Source organism: Macrobrachium nipponense, chromosome 21, assembly GCF_015104395.2.
Source record: "Macrobrachium nipponense isolate FS-2020 chromosome 21, ASM1510439v2, whole genome shotgun sequence".
NCBI lineage: Eukaryota > Metazoa > Arthropoda > Malacostraca > Decapoda > Palaemonidae > Macrobrachium > Macrobrachium nipponense.
In genome coordinates, this window is record NC_087212.1 from 60,244,757 (window position 1) to 60,267,927 (window position 23,171).

At 45.7% G+C, this 23,171-nt stretch overlaps 1 protein-coding gene across 1 annotated transcript in view; it reads right to left on the minus strand.

Moving 5' to 3' along the window:
• The window catches only part of LOC135198066 (uncharacterized), a 131,684-nt gene that overhangs the window by 30,689 nt on the left and 77,824 nt on the right, over positions 1 to 23,171 (minus strand). The window contains exons 4-5 of the mRNA XM_064225465.1: positions 3,552 to 3,692; positions 1,527 to 1,619 (exon numbers count right to left, since the gene is read on the minus strand). Coding sequence (XP_064081535.1) covers positions 1,527 to 1,619; positions 3,552 to 3,692 — 234 coding nt within the window. The remainder of the gene's footprint in view (positions 1 to 1,526; positions 1,620 to 3,551; positions 3,693 to 23,171) is intronic.

The window sequence follows — 23,171 nt, forward strand, 5'->3', positions numbered from 1 at the left end:
CTGCGGCGTCATTCTTATCGATAGCCTCCCAGCGTTGCACGCTTTTTTATAGCTATCTGTTCTTTTTATTGGTTTCGTTATTCTTTTTCGTTATGGATCGTCAATCTGCCTCTTCACCCAAGTTAAGTACTGGTTCGCCCTTTTTCTGTATTTAGGGAGTGATTTTGCCTTTCGTTTTCCCTTTATTTATGTTTTTGTTAGGCTTCTCCTCCCGTAACGAGCGGTAGCGAGCCGCCATTACGTCGTTCCCTTGTTTGTACCAATTTCGAGCGGGCTTCTTTCAGTACCTATATATTTATATTTATATACTCGTAACTTATGGTATTTCAGTATATATTTTCAGTATATATTTTATTATGTCTTGGGTGGCAGTTACTTTGTCGATCTTGTTTGATCTACGTTTATTATTTTCATGATTTCCTGTTTTTCAAGGGGGTCGGCGTTCGTGCACGTTTCTTTGTTTCGTGCTTCGTTGTTTATCTACCGTTCCCCCCAAATCCCTTTTTTCGGAAGAGTTACCGCCAGACGCAAGGAAAATGTTTTTTTTTTCCCCCCCATAAATTCACCATAAATCGAAATATTGTGCTAGCGACTTCCAATTTGTTGCAAAATGAAGGCAAATGATTGAATATTACTAGAATATAAGAGTTTTAGCTTACAATTGCGTTTTTTGACCATTTTGGTAGAGTCAAAGTTGACCGAAGGTTGAAATTTTGGCACTTATCGTTATTTATATGAAAATATTTTAAAACTGATAAAAGCTACAACCATGGGTTGTTTTTAGTTGTATTGTGCATGAAATTGCACACATTTCCATATATAAAACTTTATGTAACGGCTAATTTAAAATGGTGCAAACATTACGACAATCGCATGTATGATTTTTTCGGAAGAGTTACCGCGAGGACGTAAGGAAAGTTTTTTCATAAATTCACCATAAATCGAAATATTGTGCTAGAGACTTCCAATTAGTTGCAAAATTAAGGTAAATGATTGAATATTACTAAAATATAAGAGTTTTAGCTTACAATTGCGTTTTTCGACCATTTCGGTAGTCAAAGTTAACCGAAGGTTGAAATTTTGGCACTTATCGTTATTTATATGAAAATATTTCAAAACTGATAAAAGCTACATTCACTGATACTTTTTAGTGCAATAATAAAGAAATTCGCACCTGCGTAACGATTGTAAACAAAACAACACCTTGATCCGTGAACTCCCAGCATCCCCCAAGGCGCGTGATTCAAAAGTTTTCGGCTGGTAGGCCTATAAGTATTTTTCCGCGAATTTTTAAAAAAACTTTTCTATGTCGACGTAAAATACGTCCAATCGGCACCCAACAGACAATTTATCTCGACCTAAAATACGTCCAATAGGCGTTTAAGGGTTAATCACTAATCATAGGTAACTTTGGTCAAGTAGGGGTTTCTATATAGTAGAGGCAAACACTCCCATAACATTATCTAAATTAAAATTTACAATTACTAGTATCCCACTGAGTTATCTAAAACATATTTACAACTTACCTGTTTCCCCATTTCTCTGTCCATTTCACGTTCCTCTTTCTCTTGAAACTTTTCCCTCTTTTTTGTAACAAGTAGATCCTTATAGCTTACATGCTGGCAATTAGAAAAAAAAGTTTATATCAATTTAGTATTTGAAACACTAGAGCAATTAGTTCTAAGAAGATCTGCAGTCTCCATACCTATAATCCTAGTAATACAGTTTCAGAAAATTGGAAACTTTGAAATTAGGAAAATAAATCAGAATTAAAAAGAACCCAAAACTAATTCACACTAGAACAAACCTCTTATTTTACTTATTCGCATCACTTACTGCATGGCAAGTTAGCCAAGTTATTGTTGCACTCAAGTGCTGGGGAAATTCCCTATACCAAAAATAATTCAAATTTATTGTTTAGGTGGGAGCATTATTGTAGCTATACTAAATCTCTCATACAGGATTCAAACTGAATGGTGGTTCTAGAAACCCAAAAAATTTTCCCTTAACAGATCTGGGGTATCCTCTATAGTTAACTGCCTAGAAGATGCTATGTCAACTTTGTAAAAATACTGATGAATTCAGGATGAGAAAAAAACATGAACTGGACTTGGTAACAAGGTGATTTTGAACATCAATAATAACTATTATCATTGTTTCATTACTGAAATTTAAATCATGGCTTGCTGGAGTGGCAATAAACCTTGTTGATTACAATAATTAATGCACTGTACTGTTCGGATTGTCTATTTGATTCTTTCCTCAGGACAATGACTTCACTATCAGCAGTGGGAACATCAACTGTCATTACAACTGTCCCCTTCCAATCATAAACTGAAGATGGAGAATACAAAAACCAGGGCAAAGGATTCTCCTACCACCAGTCTTCATTTCTTCAGGATATCCCTTCAGAAGAACTCAACATCAAAACTTTGGAACAGTCTAGGTTGTTCCCTTTCCTCGGGTACCTAGATTGGTAGCTAACATTCTATGTCACAGGGAAGAACACAAGTCAAAGCAAAAAATGACAAATTTTCTACGACAATTTGTATTTTTCATAGCTACAAACATGAGGTCTTAAAAATAGGATAATTTTCTAGAGCCTAGCTGGATCTGGTTAAACAATCGGAGATTGAAAAGCAAGGAATCTGTGAGATCTGGCAACACATGCATATATCAGGTGAAAACTGGTCAAAGACCGCACACGCTTAGTCTTTTTCTTAACCGCCTGGGTGAGAGATGCGGAAAATGAGGCATGCAATGCCAAAACCCACACTTGCCACAAGTTGGCGATTTCCAGATTATTGTATGTCTGGAAAGCTCTATCCCTCTTCTTCCCGACATTATAAAGTGAGTGTGGGATTTGGGTCAGGAAGATGGTTGAAAATCCTATTGAAGCAACATAAGATGTTATGAGCTTTTAAAGTTATGAAATTTTAAAGTTCATTTTCTCCACTTCTGAAAAATGTGGTGAGTGTGTTTTAGCACTAATGCCTCAACTTTCTTATTAAATAAATCTATATTAACCTATACACCTAAATACAGGGGTAACTGTTTGCTTTACAGACAAATTAATGAATAATACTGGTCTTACAATCACTGGGCACAATCACAATTGGGATGAAAATGAAAGCTCTAGCTTTACTATTCATAGTTGTATGTCTTGAGTAACAAGAAAAGATGTAGACGTACTTCATTCTAGTGAATCATGGAACATATTAGTTATAGCTTATCCCACATGCTCAGCATAAGAACGAAAAATAGTATGTAGGCAAGAAAAAATTATAGATACTCTAGTGCTTTTCAGCAGCTCTCTTTACTTTCTAATCACCCTTGCACCACATACATTACGCTAAGCAAACCTAAGGGGTAATTTTACTAACCTTAAAATCCAATAAATAATTAGGTTCAGTACCAGAAGTTAAAAGTATATTGGAAACAACCTGTTCTTATGCTTAAATAGTCATTGTTTTTGTAATGACATTCATGATCACACCTCAGTAATAGTACTCTTTTTAACATAGATTCAACAACCTAATAATGAATATTACCTGTTTCTTAGGTGGTTTAGCACCCAGTTTGATGGCCAAGGCAACTCTGGTTTCTTTCTTCTTTTCCTTATCAAAACCTCCCATTCCAAGTTTGAAAACCTCAAATCGCATCTTTTTCATTGTCCTTTCAAGCTCCTCCTTCTGGAAATAAAACAAAATCAGTTAATATTTCTTTAATTAAGATCAATCATAAATTTGAACAAGTGACATAATAAATACAATATAACCAATGGTTCTCTGTAGCTACCTTATGAGGATAAACAAGGATTCAAATTATGAAGGTTTATAGTTTCTTTGAGGATAGCATACTTCAAAATACTTTACCATTCTCCAAACATAAACCAATTTTGAAAACTAATAAATGTTTTTAGATTCCACTACAATCCTTAAACTATGATACAAAATATTACACAGATACAAAACTTCAGACCTAAGAATATTAGTTTTAGCTTTGTATGGGTTAATACAAACATTTTAACAAATATCTGAACCTTTCATTAACCTTCAACTGAGAGATAATCTATATAATACAGATTAAAGAAATTTACCAACCAATGGGCCAGAAAATAAGTGAAAATGTCTGCAATCATATGACTTCATGCTTTGACACTATTAAAAAATCACAAATTCTTGGTAATTTGTATTTTTCCTAGCGATACTTACCTCGAACCATTCCAGTGGAGATTCCCGGATGTTGATCCGGGTCCAACCAGAAAAATCTGGTTATATGCTGCACCCAGGTCAGGCCTATTCCCCCAGGGGTCGAAGACCACGCCATCCTAATGACCTATAGCCAGCCAGTCCTTCTTACTCAACTCCGAGGTGTCTCCCCTAAGCTTCGCGGGGCTGGAAGGGAGGGAAATAACTTCCATGGTTCGAGGTAAGTATCGCTAGGAAAAATACAAATTACCAAGAATTTGTGATTTGTTCCGATGCGAGATACTTACCTCGAACCATTCCAGTGGAGACTTACACCTTAGGAGGAGGGTGAAGGTTAGGGGAGGGAACGGCCCCCAAAGGTGCTAGGTCAGAGGAGGGGCGACTGCTCCCCTTAGAACTCAACCCAGCCCCGTTATAGTGGGGGGTTGGTTCGGAGAGGTGCAAGGCAAGCCTGGTGCGGGTATAACCAAACCCTGACATGTAAAACTGTGGTTTGTACTGAGAACCATACGCACTCCTGCGTATCTTACCTGAGTATCCTGGATTCCTCACTCCAACCAAAGGCCCAGGGGGAACAAGGACAAGGATTAGGGGGGTATAAGGAAGAGCCACACACACTCACATACACTCCATACACACTGGCCCGTCCACTCCAAGATTGGAGAGGGGACCTAGACCTGCTGCTGGCCTGCCACCACGGGGCCAATCTCAAAGGCATCGAGCGACCTCCTCGTGCAGTCTTTTAGATAGTGGGTTGTGAATGTCGACTGCCTATTCCAGACTCCTGCCCTCAGGACCTGGTCCACTGCCATGTTCTTTGAGAACGAAAGGGAAACTCCAATTCCCCTGATGTCATGGGGCCTGGCTCCCTTTGGAGGGGAAAGGCCCCCCCTTCTCGTAGCTCTCCTGATGGTTTCTCTCAGCCAAAAGGAGATGGTGTTTTTCGAGGCTGCCTTCTTCACCCTCCCCGTGGTGACGAAGAGGTTCTTTACCTCCGGCCTGAATCGGGTTGTCCTTTCCATGTACTTCCGTACTGCCCTCACTGGACAAAGGAGGAGATCCTTAGGCTGGTCCGATTTTGGGAGGCAGGGATGGAAAACTCCACGAACCTGAGATCCGAGCCCGAGGGGTTCTGATTCTTGGCCACAAAGGAGGGGACAAACCTGAATGAGAGTTCCTTCCATCCCCTCGTGTGGGTCACTACATACGACAGGCCGTGGAGCTCCCCCACCCTCTTCGTGGAGGCCAGGGCTAGCAGAAACACTGTCTTGAGGGTCAGCTCCCTATCCAGGATGTCCTTGAGCGGCTCGAACAGGGGCTTCCTCAGGGAGTCTAAGACTATCGCGACATCCCAGCGGGGAACCAAGCCAGCGCTGGGAGGACACTTCTGCTCAAAGCTCTTTATGAGCAAGGACAGAGGCTTCGAGTTCCCCAGATCCAGCCCTTTCAGGGAGAAGACCTGGCTCAATGTGGCCCTGGCTCCTTTGACTGCCGGAATTGACAGGCTTCTGTCCAACCTCAGGTAGGTCAAGAATTCTGCGATGTCTGGGATCTTTGCTCGGAGAGGCTCCAGGTTCTGCTTCCTACACCAGGCCCCGTAAACCTTCCACTTTGCCTGGTAGATGTTAGAGGAGAACTCCCACAAGTACCTGGACATGTGAGAGGCCACCCTCCCAGAGAACCCTCTCCTATTTAACAGCGGCTCGATAGTCTCCAGCCGTGAAGGGAGAGGGCTGGAATGTTCCTGTGGAACCTCTCGAAGTGGGGCTGTCTTAACAGGTCTGGCCTGGGGGGCAGCTCCCAAGGGGGAAGAGAGGCCAACTCTAGAAGGTCCGGGAACCACTCCCTGTCCGGCTACCAAGGAGCCACCAACGTCAGGGCCACCCCTTTCGCCTTCCTCAGATGGTTGAGGACCTGCCTGAGGACTCCGAAGGGAGGGAACGCGTACATGTCCAGGCCGTCCCACGGGTGCTGGAACGCATCCTCCCAAAACGCGACTGGGTCCGGCACCGGGGAGCAGTACACCGGCAGTTTGGCGTTTAGCCTTGTGGCAAACAGGTCCAGGGATGGGGAGCCCCACTTCCCTATTAGCTCTCTTGCTACCTCGGGGGGTGTAGGGACCATTCGGATCCCACCACCTGACCCCGTCTGCTGAGGCCGTCGGCGATTACGTTTTTCTTGCCGGGAATGAATCTTGCCGTCAAGGAGGTCCCGAGGGCTTCGGCTTGGCTCAAGATCTCCTCCGTCAATCATCAGAGTTCCCATGATCTCAGGCCTCCTTGCTTCTTGACGTAGGCGACCACCGTGGCATTGTCGCACATCAGACACACCGAGTGTCCTCCCACTGCCTCCTTGAAAGCTTCCAGGGCACGCTTCACTGCGAAGAGCTCCAGTTTGTTTATGTGGAAGGTGCTCTCCTCTTGTGACCATATCGCCCCTCACCGAGAGGGAATTCAGGTGGGGCCCCCAGCCTGCCTTCGACGCGGCCGTAAACAGGAGCATCTCCGGGGGCACTGACCCAAGGAACACACCCCGATGAGAGTTTGCAGGATCCAGCCACCAACCAAGGGCCTTCCTTGCTGCCAGTGAGATGGGAACCGGCTTTTGCGGTGTTTCCTCCTTCTGGGACCACCCTACTTTCAGGTCCCATTGTAGTGGCCTTAATCTCAGCCTTCCCTGGGGGACTAGTTTTTCCAGGGAGACCAGGTGGCCTAAAAGCCTTTGCCACTCCTTTGCCGGTCTCGGGGGGTGGCTCAGGAAGTTGCAGGCAATTCTTCGGAGGTTTGCCAGCCTGCCCTCCGAGGGGAAAGCTCGCCCCACTTCCGTATCCAATTCCATCCCCAGGTAAACCATCCTGGTGGAGGGAGTTAGAAGGGACTTCTCCCAGTTCACCACGACTCCCAAGGTTTTGCAGAAGGCCAGGAGGGCATCCCTCTGTTCCACCAAGCGCTTCTTTGAGGAGGAAAGGAGTAGCCAGTCGTCTAGGTACCTGAGAAGGCGTATACCCTCTTGTGGGCCCAAGACGACACCAGGGAGAACACCCTCATGAACACTTGCGGGGCCGTTGCTAGCCCGAAGCAGAGCGACTTGAACTGGAAGGTCTGGTCCTCCCAACTTATGCGCAGGTATTTCCTGGAGGACGGGTGTACCGGGATCTGGAAGTAGGCGTCCTTGAGATCCAGGGACATCATGAAATCCCCTTCTCTCACGGAAGCCAGCACCGAGCATGGCGTTTCCATCTTGAAAAGCGTCTTTAGGATGAATGAGTTGAGGACCGAAAGGTCTATGACCGGTCGCCACCCCCCCGACGACTTCTCCACCAGGAAAAGGTGACTGAAGAACCCGGGAGAGTGATCTACCACCTGCTGGAGGGCTCCCTTCTCCAGCAGTGCCTGAACTTCTAGCCTTAGGGCCTCCCTGTGACCGGGGTTCCGGGGCTGAGAGGCCAGATTGGCCGGCTCCCCTGTCAAGGGAGGCTTCTGGTCTAGAAAGGGGATTCGGTAACCGTTCCTGAGGACCTGGACTGTCCAGGGCTCCGCTCCGAGATCCTCCCAGTTCTGCCAACAGCTCGAGAGGCAACCCCCACCGGTGGCGAAAGACATGGTAGGGGGCCTCGACTCCTACTTCCTCCTAGGGAAGCGGTTGTTACGACCCCTTCTGGAAGAAGTAGGGTGTCTGGACTTGAAGGGTGCCTGGGAAGGCGGGAGGAGCCTGGGGGAGGGCTAAGTTCCCTGGTCTCTCCAGTTCCGCAGGGGTGACTCCATGGGGGGAGCCGCGAGGGTCCTATTCTGAGGCTTTGGTCTCTCGCTAGGTTTTTTCGGCACCGACTGACGTAGGGAAGGGGCCCTATAAACGATTGGGCCTTGGCTGGCCTTCCTCCCCCATTCCACAGACTCCTCCACTAGCTTCTCCGGAAAGAGAGAAGCCCCTTCCACTGGGGTGTTCCGAAGGGTCCTTAGCTCCCTCTCTGGAATGCTCCTAGGGAGCTTGGCTAGCACAGAATCCCTCCTCCTCAAGATCCAGTTCGCCCAAGACCAGACCAGTTGGGTCGTGAGGAAGCCCAGGGACTTACCCCCTGACAAAATCAGTTCCTTGAATTGGGCAAGAGAGGCCTCGTCCCTCAAGTCGTGGAGGGTGGGGAACCTGGCTACCACCCCGGACCACAGACCTAACCAAGAAGCCACGTGAACCGAGGTCCAAGCTGTGACTTCCATAGCCATAGCCTCCTGGTGAGAGAAGGAGACTAGTCCCGACGTGAGCGTCTCTTCCGAGAGTACGGGCGCTAGGGTTGCCAAGTTACCCTCCACGGATTTGGGGAGGAGAGGGGCACCTTCCGGGGCATATAGCCTCCTCTGACTAGGCTTAGACGCTGGGAGTAACCTAGCCGAGGAGTGCCAACGTAAGGAGTTACTGGAGCCTGCAATGAGTTTCTCCACCACCGTCAGGGCCTTCTCCGTATTGTTGGACCTAGGGAGGCTGAGAGAGGGCTTGGGTTCCTCTGGGTCCCTGAACAGAAAGTCCACCGCCATGGATCTGTTGTCTTCTACCGTCAGGGCTGGTTCCTCTAGTCGGTTCATGTACCTAATAAGAGAGAGGACTCTCCTAAAAGTTGAACCTTCATCCACTGGACCCAGTTCCTCCAGGGCATTCTGGAGTACTTCCTGGATAAGGGTCTCTTCCTCAGCGTCCCGCGACGGAGGAGAGGCCCCAGACCCTAGATGGAGGGAAGCTGGAGAAGCTCCCCGGAGAGGGACTCCCAAACCCGGTTGCAAACCGGTCTCCTGCAAGGGGGGATGCCCCGAACGCCTGGACCGCCCCGAGGAGGGACTCATACCCGAGCGGTGGAGGGGCTCTGAACCCCCTAAGGAGGTATCGGCTCTAGGCTCCATCCGTGAAGGCGATAAGCATGCGGGAACACGGAAGAAGGGAGCCCACTCGGTCATGGAGGCCAACCCTATGGCTGATGAGACCGAGCCGGGATCCACCGAGACCGAGGGACGAGCAGGGAGGGAGACGGCTGGGAACCACCTGTGAGAAACCGTCCTGGGGGCCACCCTCTGAGAAGGAGAACGCTGCCGCCCCTGGGGGGAGTTGTCCCGACGCCTGTCACTCCCTCTACTCCCTCTACGATCCCGGTTACGACGATGAGAGCGGGAAGAGCCGCTCGAGGACGAGGAGTAGCTACGCCTCCTGCATCTCCCATGACGGCGTCTCTTCTTGGAGGAGCGTTTCCTCCTACGAGAGGATCGCTCCCTTGAGGAGGAACTCCTATCCCTTGAGGAGGAACTCCTATCACACCGGGACCGCCCCTGAAGGCCGCTCCCAAGGCCATCAACGGCTCCTCCTGTCCCCTAGACGGGAAGGCATCGTCCTTCACCGGGGATCTGCCCGGAGTACGAGGGGGAAAGACATCCCCAACGGCAGACAGATAAAGGGTCGGAGCCGGGTGGTTGGGTGGCTCCGTGACCGGGTAAACCGGCCCGGCTCCGGCCGCGAGCGGCGAGCTCCGCTCGAGAGCGGGAGGAGCCGCAGCGAGGCGAGCCATAGCGGGGAGAGCCGAAGCGGGGAGGGGCGAAGCGGGGAGAGCCGACGCGGGGAGAGTCAAAGCGGGAAGCTCCGCAGAGGGGAGGGACGGGTCCCCCCCCTGCACTGATGCTAAGAGAGAGGACCAGGAAGGGGAGCCCTGTAGCTGCAACCGCGACCAGCAGTCCCTCAGCACTGTGGAAGCCTCCGGTACCACCTGTTGGGGAAACGACTCATCGGGACCCCCCCTGGGGGGGACCCGGCAACGGACTCACCTAGGCCCCCTCGCTGGGAGGGGGCAGGAGAAAGAACCTGTAGAAAGGCGGGAGACTTCCTCTCCGATGATACCGAAGGTGAAGGGGCGCCACCGTCTCTGCTGCTGCTCTCACTCCTCAACTCCTGCGAAATCTTCACCGACAAAGCTTTAGATCTCTTTTCCTTCTTAGTGGAAGCCAAATCCCACTGATACGATGGCCAAGAAACGCACTCCACGCACGTGTTGGCTTTAGAGCAAGCGGCCCCCCTACACGAATTACACAAAGAGTGTGGATCAATTAGATGGGGCGAGAGAAAAGCTCCACAAGGATACCATGCCTCCTGACTCTATAGACACAGAAATACCTTCTTGGAGTCTCTTCAAGGGAGTTCCTTTGTCAGTTCTTACTCCAATGAGTCTATGTGTCTGGCATGTCAATGGCAGAGGAAGGAACTTTTACAATTGGACAAATGGATAGCAACCTTCTAATCCAAAGATCAAACCATTCACCATACTTCTTTACCTGGCTCATCACAGGATGGAAGTGTATGCTGGTTGCCCACCTTCTCACATGGACCCCATTGGACTGAAGAAGTGAACAAGGGGGATGGGTGGCTAAAAAGATTCAGCAATGTCAAGGACAGTATTCCCCTCCCCAACAACAGCAGCAAATGCTTTTTGCCAAAACTCCTCCATTAGTATAAGGACTAGCCTTAACAATAATGCAGGGAGAGTAAGGACTGCAGAAAGAAGAAAACTGGTGGGATACACACATTTGCTCACACCCTTCAAACCTCCACTGTTGACTTTTTTTTAGATATATCCATAATGCGAGCATACAGTAATGAAAACCAAGGAAAGTTTCAACTTCGCAATCAACAAGAATGTGGCAGCAGGCCTTCATCAACAACTGCTGGAGATAATGTGTCTGATCCTGGCAGGTGTGTGGAGGGGTTACCCCCAAAATCAACCATCTATCTCTAATACACCAACTTGTTACCAAGTTTCAACCAACTCCTGATCATGCTGAGGAATATTCCAACATAAAAGGCAACAGTCTGTATTCCCACAAGAACAAAGTTTAGTTAAGCTACAATTGCACCAAAAACTAAGATCCGATAGATTAGTACTGAACTAAGAGAAAAGTTTCCTTCTACAACTTAAGGGTATCGGCGGCCTGTAATTTTAGCGATATTGGCTCAAATTCCTGAAAATGAGTTATCGTCATATTTCCATACATCTGGGTCCCAGCCGTTGCCACACGTAAGATAATATCGATACGAAGCATTTTAAATGGTTTAAAGGCCAATTTTACTATTTCATTTTGCATTCATTCTTTAAGTATTTGAGTTTCTTTTCATTGCATTTTGTTTCGTATGCCATACAATATGTTTTCCTGATAGAGATGGCAACTCTTCCCATGACTGAATAACGTGAGCCACTTGTTTCGAGAGAGAATTCTTGTATTTTTTTATGCAATAGTGTATTTGTTATTTTCAATCAATTGCAACACTTCCTCAGACTTTTAGACATCAATTGTGTATTTATATACTACTACACTGCCAAAAAGAAGTTTAGTAAACGAAGGAAGCAAGCTCTCATAATATCAAAACTTATCTTGAAACTAAAAGTATAGAGAGCTAATGTAGCTTCTCACATGTCGCCACAAACCATGTGTGCTGAAGAGATGCCAAACACTTACTATTACGAAGCTTCGAGGGAAATCTATTATTCCCTTGCAAAAATATATCAAGATGATGATGATAGCACCGACGACTTTGTTTTGAAGTTATCTGATGAGGAGGGGGAGGAGAAAGAGAATGCGCATTTTCAAGATGTAATTGCTGTCCCTGACATAGCAGCAGGTGATGCCGGTGTTTTATCAGGAGCCAACCTAAGGAGTTTTTTATTGAGAAGTTATAAGACTGATAAAGAAGACGTTCTGAGTGTAAGCAATGATGGAGAAATGGTTTCATTACCCTTGAGAGCTCTAAAAGACGCTTTTTGTTCGACGTATTGCGGGCAGTGTGACAGCAATATAACACTTGAAATTGATAAAAACAGTTTTGATGTTGACTTGAAACTAAAGTGTAAGTGTGAGGTGCCATCTGTTTTTCAATATACCAAAGTGCAAGCTAATGAAAGTGTGAAAACAGAACATATCGGTGAAACAGCAGCTTCATTTATATATCAAAAACATGTTGCTGCAATGGAACATAATATCGGCTATGCACCAAGTTTATTGCTGCCTATTATGAGAAAAACGACAGGAGAAAGCCTGAAAGGCCTTCAGATGAAAGAGATGACCAGGAAACGAATGTCTGCTATGCATTCAAGAAAGCAAAAGATGCAAAGAATATCAAAAGGAGGATATGAAGGAGGGGCTCATTAGCCTTATAAAAACTTGGCACGCACAAGAGTAGGAGTGCGTTCTACGATAACCCCAAAAATAATATAAACTATTTTCTTTTTTAGTGATAAATGTTTTTCTTTTTTTTAGAGGGAACAATATCTCTTATAAAAAAAGAAGGAAACAGATGCCATGTAGGCTTTTCCAAGAAACTTTATATGCTTCTAAAAGCAAAATAAATGGTTAGCAAACTTTAACTGTGTTTTTCTCAAAAACATACATTTTCTACATTCAAATTCTAAACACTCCCTTATTTATGAATGGATTTTAATAATCTAAAAAGCAATTAGAATAAAGATAGTGAGAGAACACATCGGCAAATTTATTTTTCTTTTTCTCTCCAAAATGATATTGTTTATGTTACAATAAAGTTTCATACATACTTACCTGGCAGATATACATAGCTAAGACTCCGTCGTCCCCGACAGAAATTCAAATTTCGCGCCACTCGCTACAGGTAGGTCAGGTGATCTACGGCCTGCCCTGGGCGCAGGACTAGGAACCATCCCCGTTTTCTATCATATTTTCTCTCTTCCACCTGTCTCCTGCGGGGAGGCTGGGTGGGCTTTTAATTGTATATATCTGCCAGGTAAGTATGTATGAAACTTTATTGTAACATAACAATAATCATTTTCATACAATCAACTTACCTGTCAGATATATACATAGCTGATTGGCACCCTTCGGTGGGAGGGTAAGAGACAGCTTCTATATGGAATAGACAGGTAAACACATACTGTTGTAGGTATAAATAAAACCTTGTTTCCTACCTGATAGGTGGTAGACTTCGTGGGTGTTTGCCCAGTAGTCCCCTGCATCACCTTAAGAAACTTTAGCGAGATATATGATCTATGGCCAAGAGTTCTTGTGGGTCTGCCGATGGGGTCTTATCCGCTTACTCGGCAGAGCCTAAAAGGACTTTGTCAATGGGTGCTGATCCACTTATATGACAATACACCTTATGAAGGAGCACACAACCAATCCCGACCACCTGATCCTAACCATATGTTAGAACTAGGATTGCTCCGAGTTATCCCCGAACTCGTCACAACAACCGTAACTCAAAACCACTACGCACACATACATAATTTTCACAAAAAAAAAAAAAAAAATTATGCTCATCTAATTGGACATGACAAGAGTCTCTTACTGAACAACATAGACGGCCGCCGTGCTAAACCAAGTCCTCCATTGTTCGAAGAGACTCCAGACCATATCCAAAAAGAAGAAAAGTATACATTTAAGGATGGTGTCGGCTCCCGTTACCCAGAATCGTATCCGCCGATACGAAAGGACCTAGAGAAAAACACTTCTCATATGGTCACCAACCGAACGTTCTTTCAAGTAATGAGATGCAAATACCGAGTTGCATCTCCAAATGCGTATCTATGATGTTTTTTAAGCACATATTCTTATGAAACGAGAGAGACGTCGCTACAGCTCTTACTTCATGAGCTTTTACTCTCAACAGTTGTAACTGTTCGTCAGGACAGACCTTATGAGCGTCTGTAATGACGTTTTCTTACAAAGAATGCCAGCGATTCTTGGACATCAGTCTTGTGGGGTCTTTTACCGCGCACCAAAGACCTTGTCTAGAGCCTCCATCTGATGCTTTCTCTGAAGGTAGAACTTCAGAGCTCTAACAGGGCTAGGAGACCTCTCTGCTTCTCTGCCTACGAGACTAGACATTCCTTTGATTTCGAATGACTTAGGCCAGGGATTCGTGGGATTCTCGTTTTTCACTAAAAACAGGGTCTTAAACGAGCAAATGCCGAGTCTCCCTTGAATCCTACTTTATCCTGCAGAGCATGTAATTCACTAATTCTCTTTGCCGTAGCTAAAGATAATAGGAATAGGCATTTTCTGGTTATGTCTCTAAACGATGCCAGATGAGGAGGTTCCAATCTTTCCGATGACAGAAACTTGAGGACTACGTCTAGGTTCCAGTTCGGAGGTACTGGTTTCCTTAGACTTTGAAGTCTCAAAAGACCTTATGAGATCGTGGAGATCTTTATTATCTGCCAGATCTAATCCTCTATTCCTGAATACAGCCGAGAGCATACTTCTGTATCCCTTTATTGTGGATACGGCTAGATGAGATTTTTCTCTCAGGAATAGCAGGAAATCAGCAATTTCCGCTATAGAGGTAGTGGAGGAGGACAACTTCTTGGATCTACACCACCTTCTAAATACCTCCCACTTCGATTGGTATACTTTCGTAGTGGAGGTTCTGCGTGCTCTCGCGATCGCGCTTGCCACTTCGCGAGAAAAGCCTCTCGCTCTGACAAGTCTTTCGATAGTCGAAAGGCAGCAGTCAGAGCGAGAGCGGGGAGGTTTTTGATGGTACTCTTGAAGTGTGGTTGTCTGAGAAGATCCGTCCTTCTTGGTAGGGATCTTGGAAAGTCTACGATCCACTCTACCACCTCCGTGAACCATTCCTGGGCCGGCCAAAAGGGGGCTATTAACGTCATCCTCGTCTCCTTTGACGCCACAAACTTTTTTCATTACTAACCCCAGGATTTTGAATGGGGGAAAAGCATATACGTCTACTCGAGACCAATTTAGCCAGGAAGGCGTCTACCATAAGTGCTCTTGGATCTTCCACGACCGAGGCAAAGAAAAACTGGGGGAGCCTTTTGGAAATGAAATGTTTTGCCGTAAGAAGATCCCACAATGAGGAGTCCCCCCACAGAGACCAGAGATCGAGACACACTTCCTCGTGTAGTGTCCCATTCTGTATGAAGGACCTGGTTCCTCCTGCTGAGTTCTGTCCGCCCTCGACATTCTTTACTCCCTGTACGAACCTTGTCAGCAGGGAGATGTGTTCCTGTGAGACGTCCCACAGCAATAGGTCTCTCGTCAGTTCGTAAAGGAACGAGGAGTGCGTCCCTCCCTGTTTCCGAATTGTAGGCAAGTCGCGGTGGTGTTGTCCACGTTTACTTGCACTACTTTGTTTGACACCAGAGGTTCTAGGCTCTTCAAAGCCAGATGTACGGCGAAGAGCTCTTTGCAGTTTATGTGCCAAGTCACCTGTGCTGGTTCCCAGGTGCCTGACACCTCTTCTGAGCCTAATGTCGCTCCCCAACCTTTCTCCGACGCGTCGGAGTAACAACACTAGGTCTGGGTTCTGTGTTTTTAGAGAGATCCCTTTGTTCTCTTCCAGAGGGGGCAACCACCACTCTAGGTGCGACTTTATCTCCACTGGAATGGTAAAAAACGTCCGAAAGTTGTCCGGTTTTCAGCTCCAAGACTTCTTGAGGAAGAATTGAAGCGGACGTAAATGAAGTCTTCCTAGTGGGAAGAACTGTTCTAGCGAGGAAAGCGTCCCTAGAAGGCTCAACCATTCCCTCGCCGACGTATGTTGCTTCCCTAAGATGAGAGAGACTATCCGCAAACCTTTTGCGATTCTCTCTTGCGAAGGAAATACTCGAAAAACCCCGAGAATCCATCCGAATCCCCAGAGAGACTAGGTCCTGTCTGGGGGTCAGCTGAGACTTCTCGAGGTTCACGAGCAATCCCACGCTTTGATCAAATCTAGAGTTAACTTTAGGTCCTCCAAGCACTGTCTCTCTGATCTGGCCCTGATGAGCCAGTCGTCCAGATACAGAGAGGACTTTACTCCTTTGAGGTGAAGAAACCTCGCCACATTCTTCATCAGGCTTGTGAAGACCTGAGGAGCTGTGGACAGGCCGAAACACAAGGCTCTGAACCTGAAAGATCCTTCCCCCCGTCCATGAACAAAAGGAGGGTTAACTTCTTCGATGAAGGGTGGGATCGGGGGACGTGAAAGTAGGCGTCCTGGAGATCTAGAGACACCATCCAATCTCCTTGCGTAATGACGCTAGGACTGAAGCAGAAGTCTCCATGGAGAACTTCTCCTTCTGAACAAATTTGTTCAGAGAGCTGACGTCCAGTACTGGTCTCCAGCCTCCCGAGGCTTTCGCAACCAGAAAAAGGCGATTGTAACAAAACCCCGGGGAGTTTTGTTTTTTTGATCCCGTACTAGTTCTATCGCTCTCTTGTCCCACATTTGTTCCACCATCAATCGAAGAGTATCCCTCAGCACAGGATCCTTGTACTTGCTGATAGTTCCCTTGGTATTGACGTTAGGGGAGGAGTGTTCAGGAAAGGGATACGATATCCCGCCTTAAGATCGCCAATGAAGACGCGTCTGCGTTTATCAGTGTCCAGGCTTCCACAAATCCCATGGAGCCTGGCACCTACTGGTGCTTGGAGGAGAGAATCTTCATTTTCCCTTTTTAAAGGGACGAAAGGCAGACCTACCTCTCTTCTCCGGAGCCTTCCTTCTAGTGGGAGGTCTGGAGGTCGGACCACCTCGAAAGGGCTGCACAGATGTACTAGGTCCTTCTTGTCCGATGCAGAAACAGGTTTCTTCTTTCTTGCTGACTGCGTCAGAAGATCCTGAGTCGCCTTCTCAGTTAAAGAATGCGCAATGTCCTTTACTAACTGAGAAGGGAACAAAAAAGTCAGAATAGAGGCGAATACAGTAGAGCTGCCCTCTGAGCATGAGAGACTGCCTTTGTTAAGAAGGCGCCATATACAGTCCTTTTCTTTAGAAGACCTGCTCCAAACAATGAGGAGATTTCAAAAGATCCATCCTGTTACCGCTTTGTCAATACAAGACAATATGCATAAACAGGGCTTCAGGTTCGATTCCTTCCGAATCATGGGCTTTCTTGGACATCACCCCAAGGGACAATCTAAGAAGTTGAAAGACTTCCAATACATGAAAGAGTCCCTTGAGGAGATGATCCAGTTCCGAAATTCCCCACGTAATACGTGCCGAATTGAGACTTTGTCGACGTGAAGCGTCAACTAAGGTCGAAAAATCTGCTTCCGTTGTAGAAGGGAGAGCAATACCCATATTTTCTCCCGTCTGATACCAAATGCCTCTTTTTCCCAGCTAATCTTGCTGGAGGCATGCAGAATACTGTTCTCACTAATTCTTTTTTAGACTTCATCATGAGTCTAAGGATTGTAGGCCCTCCTTCATCGAAATGGTGGGCTTCATTTTGAGAAAAGACGAAGGCTTCTTCGTCTTAGCACTAGAAAAGAGCGAGCCGCGGAGAAGGAGGAGCGGCAGGAGTCAATTCGTCTCCATACTCCTCAAGAAGCAGGGTAGTTCAAAAACAAAACCTTATAGTTAGACAGACCCTCCTTCTCTTTCCCGATTGAGTTCATGCCTACGAGATTTGCAATCCAACTCCGGTATCTACATGAGTCTCCGCTCTCCTTTCCGTACGTTCCTCTTCTGGAGGAGACAAACTCCTAATAGGAGAGGGCAAGAAATGATAAAGCTTTCCTCTTTCCCGCTCTAATAGTCTTGGAAGGCTTCACAAGCTCCGGCTCTCTTGAAAAATTAGAAGAACGCTTCCCGCTTGTATGACGCTTCCCGTTCGCCAAGCGTTCTGCTGGGACGTCCTCCTGCTGACGTCTTGATGACGCTTCGCGCCTGGAAGACGCTCCGCTCTACCAAAGGCGTCCTACTTGGCGTCACAATATTGGACGGAGCGTCACGTCTATGACCGATTCCAATGACGCTTCACGTCTAAAAGACGTCTTATGTATCTCTGGCGTTACGAAACTCTTCGTAAGCCCCCGTTTCTCGCTCTCGAACTCCGAAGCTTCTGTAAGACGTTTTAGCAGCTTCACGTCTGCCTGACGCTTCGTTGAGCAGGTGAGAGAGGACGAGACCTTCTTAATTGGAAGCGTCACGTCCTTCCGACGGGGCGCTAAAACTCCCACTAGAGAGGACAGTTGCTCTTGAACTGCCATAATTATCTTCCTTGACGCTTCTCCCACGTCCAGTGCATGACGCCTTTCGTCATCACTCGGGGGAGAAGAAGGAAAAGGGTACTTCTGCGTACACGTCAGGTGACGGCTGACGCCACCTTCGCTTTCTTAATAGAAGAAGGAGCTCATCTGAGAAGCGCTCTGGCTAGAAATCTATTTCAGGTTCCTTCATATGACGCTTCAGCGGTCTCGACAAGTTCGACTCCTTCCACCCTCGTTTAGGTGAGGGAGAGGGAGAGGACGAGAAACACTCACGAAGGACGCTTTTTCTGTAGCGCCCTTGAGCCGCCTGCCATGAAGCAGAGCTAGCTGAAGGGACGTCTGAACCGTTGGGGATTCCCCACGACCTCCTTTAAGGCTTTCGACTTTCCTTCTCCTCTGGGCATGGAGCTTGGAAAGAGGTCTAGGCCTGGGAGCGTCGCAGGGAGGGACAATCAAACGCCCCCTCCACAACCAGGGAGAACTGCACTTCACTGTAATGAACTCACTTTCACTGTAATGATCACTTTCACTAGCCTTACCTGTTTGAAGTCAGCCATCTTGGACTTCATGTCTCTAATTGTAGCTTTCAGATTGGCGATTTCCGAGGCCGAATCCGAAAAAGCACTCTGAGAATGAGATACATAGAGAATCTACATCAGTAGGATTAGAATATCCGTGAAAGGCTCAATAGGCCTTGACTCACACCTTTCAGACTTCTACCCTATCCCTTACTCTAACTTCTTCAAATAAGAAGTCAAAGTCTTCCACTCTTTCTGCATTTAATCCCTCGCATTCCTTACAAGTATTATTAGCAGAACACTGAAACCCCTACATTTACGGCATACAGTGTGAGGATCAACCGAAGCTTTCGGTATCCTCACCCTGCAGCCTACATTCACACACATTCTCACACTCACATTTGAATCAGACATACTGAGAAAAATCCAAAAGAGTTATTCCAAAAACAGTCCACAGTAGCGAATGCCAAAACACGATCCAGATACGTCACCCAAAAGCCAGAGAAACGATGATCAAAGGATGAAATATGAATCTAGTCAGGAGGTAATAGCAACAATGTTGATACCACCGGCGACAGAGAAAATATGATAGAAAACTGGGATGGTTCCTAGTCCTGCCACCCAGGGCAGGCCGGTAGATCACCTGACTACCTGTAGCGAGTGGCGCGAAATTTGAATTTCTGTCGGGGACGACGGAGTCTTAGCTATGTATATCTGACAGGTAAGTTGTATTGTATTTTTTTTTGAAAATTTTTTTTTTACCAATATCTAATACATAATTTTAGGGTATTATTTATTGAATTTTTACAAATATTTTTTTTAAATAGCACACATTACATATTAGATTTCTGAGTTTGCCATTTTATTTGATAGGTATTAAACTTTCTGCTATTACTTTTTTCTTTAAATTGAAGGATAAATAAGGAAGGAGATATACAGTAGTACCTCGAGATACGAAATTAATCCGTTCCAAGGTGCCCTTCGTATCATGAGGTTTTCGTATCTTGGACCACATTTTAGATGTAAAATGGCTAATCCGTTCCAAGCCCTCCAAAAACACCCCAGTAAATTTCATAATAAAGCGAAAATGACCTATAAACAATGAAATACTACAACAATTTGGACCATTCAATACCTAACTTGATAACGAAATGCAAATTAACCTGTAAATAAAGTGTATTAGTGTACATGGTATACAAGAAATACTGTACGTAAAATGTGGAAGCTTACCTTTCGAGTTAGGCTATCTCCGAAAGTGGCGGCAGAGAAGGAGGAGGACAAACTAAAATTTACGAAACACATTAACAAAACTGTAACACTTAACTTTACAAAAAACTAGAATAAAAAAAAAAAATTCTTTTTTTAAATTTTAATTTTTTTTTTTTTTTACTTTTTACGTGGTTTTTTTTTTTTTTTTTTTTTTTTTTTTTTTTTCAACTGCATCACCACTTTCAACTTTCTGTTTATCACTTGGTTCTTCCTTTTTTGCTTCCAACTTTTCTGTTTTTTCATCACTTGGTTCTTCCTTTTTGCTTTCAACATGATATGTTTATGATACAAATAAAGTTTGTTCATACTTACCTGGCAGATATATATATAGCGTATTTTCTGAAGTCCGACAGATTTAAAACAAAAAACTCCGACACACGCAGTGGTCGGCCAGGTGGTTAGTACCCATTCCCCGCCGCTGGGAGGCGGGTATTCAGGAACCATTCCCATTTTTCTATTCATAATTTTTATTTCCACTGTCCCCCCTAGGGGAGTGGGTGGGTACTTGATTATATATCTGCAGGTAAGTATGAAACAAAACTTTATTGTATCATAACAATATCATTTTGTTCATGAAACTTACCTGTCATATATATATAAGCTGAATCCCACAGTTTGGAGGGGTGGGAAGGGAACAGAATAGAAGGATTTTGGGAACAAATGCATGCCCCATGATTTACATCTTGGTTCCAACCTGTTAGCATAGCTGACTTCGTGATTACTGTCCCACCCAAGTCTGCTTCTGCTTTACTAGAGTTGCCAGCGAGGTAGAGACCTATAAAGCTGGTGCACTCCAGATGATCTGTCAACGGGGGCGTGACCCCACAATGTGACTAGACCATATTGCCCATACCATGAGGGCTAAGAAGTAAAATATATATATATAAATATATATATCACCACCTGACCAACCTAGCCAAATTAAGGTGTGTTTAACTAAGGCTTAAGAGTTAAGAAGTCGCCGTTGTCGGCGACTCAACAACTAAATTAAGAGCTCTTCCTAACCATTTTCTACAGGATAGGATGAGTGGTACTTCTTGCCCCCAAGATTGTGTCTGCAGACACGTATGGCCCTAGCGAGCAGCAGATCTCATAGCATCTTTTCACATCTCGCAGGAGTGTGAAGTGAACACAGAGTTGCTTCGCTAAAACATGGTACTCAGGATGTTGCTGAGTGCCATGCTCTGTTGAAATGCTTCCGAGGCCGCGCCCTCACCTCTTGAGCATTCAGATAAAAAGATTTCAAATCTTTGTGCAAACACAATGAAGGAGCATTTCTGAAAGAACTCCTTAACACTAAAGCCAGGGTGTTCTTCGATATGGGCAAGTCTGGTCTTTTTCGGAACACTGCAGATTGCCCAATTGACTTCGACTTTCTTGAGTTTTATGTAGATAAAACCTTGAGAGACCGACAGGGGCAACAGGACTCTCTCTGGCTCATGCCCACTAACTTGTGCCATCCTTGCTTCCAAGCTCCGGCCCAAGGACAAAAAACGGTTTCCATTCTTAGGCCACAACGAAAGGCTTAGAGAGCACACCGCCTTGTGTTCTCTAAAGCCAAAACTTGTGACGATGGCTTAAAATCTCACTAACCCTCTTTGTCGTATCTAGGGTGGTTAGAAGAAGGTTCGAATGCTTTGACATCAAGAACTTCAGACTACGTCTAAGTTCCATATTGAAAGCTTCGATCTGGACATGCACAGTCAGTCCGTCTGTACTAAAGTCAGGTGACCGACCCAGTTGACCAGTCAGACGAATCAAGGACAGCAAGGCTGTACACCCTGAAGACCATAAGGCACTATTCTTCGCTGAAGGATGAGTGTCTGGACTGCCTGGGCGATTCAATCTAAGCAAACCTTGGGGGGTGTATCAACGCAACCCAACGTCGTCAGCGAATCAACTCCTGACTCGAGCTTCTGGTGCAGGAGAAAGGAGCGAGGAGCAAAAAAGGCGATTCAGTCCCGAAGGAAGAATGCCTGACAGTCCTGGTCCCATGTTACACGATCATCGGGGGTGTATAAACGCAACCGACTTCGTCAACAAGAAACTCAGGGCTACTACTAATGTCGCCTGATCTCGCACGAGTGTCTGACTCCGAGAAAACAGGTGAGACAAAAAGTAGATGGTGAGCGAGTTTCGAGATTCCACAGAACTCAAGATCGTTGAAGGGCTTTGTTGTTTGACAGACGCAAATCTCTGAGCCCAAAGGCCGTCAACAACATATTTGCGTATTCTTTAATAGTTGTGACTGCCAGCTTATCCCATTCTTCAGACGGAAATGGAAGACGGTAATCTTATTCCTGTCAACATCTCGATAGTCTGAACGTAGTCAGACTCAGAGCGGAGAGGTTATGGTACCTTTCGAAGTTAGAGTAGACCAGACCTCTCTCGGAAAAGGTCTTGGAAAGTGAACTAGGAAGGATGTGACCTCTGTGAATCCAAGATCCTGAAGGCCAACATGGGGCGATCAGCGTCATTGTCGCTCCCTGTGACGTCATAAATCCTCTTATTACATTTCCTAAGCGATTGAAAAAGGGGAAAAGAGACTAAACATCCATCCCCGTTTAATATCATAGGATGGCGTTTAATGGTACCGATCCCGGATCGAGAATAAGGGAGCAGAGAAGAAGAAGCCTCTTCGTCCTCAACATATCGAAGAGAAGAATGAAAGGGCGTCCCTAAAGTCTCCACAACTCTCAACTTACTTCTAAAGAAAGATTCCACTCAGAAGTAAAAAAAAAATTGCTGCCGTCGATCGAGACGATTCGTACGGACTTTTGCAATCCTGTAACGAACCTCTAGAGGATCGTTACATTCTACGCCTGTTGTTATAATAGGCTCTTTCTCGTAAACTCGAGCAGGGACCGAGAGAAGATACTTCTTAAGATATGAGAGAGCTGTGGAATATCAGAGTTGATCTGGACCACTGGTTCCAAAAACTCGTTTCGAGGACTGGAGGGACGACCGAATTGCATTTACTTCTTTCAGATTAAGATCCCAGGACATCTGAAACCTATCCAGATGTCCGGCACTTCTTTCTATCACCTCAGGTGATAGACGCACTAAGAGATGTTCAGAATCATTCCTAGATCTTGAATAATATTTCAGTTTCCCGGTAGGAAAAAACTGTGGTCTGAATTGCAGTCTATTCTTTTTTTTTTTGGGGAAACAAACTTCTTCAGGAAGGA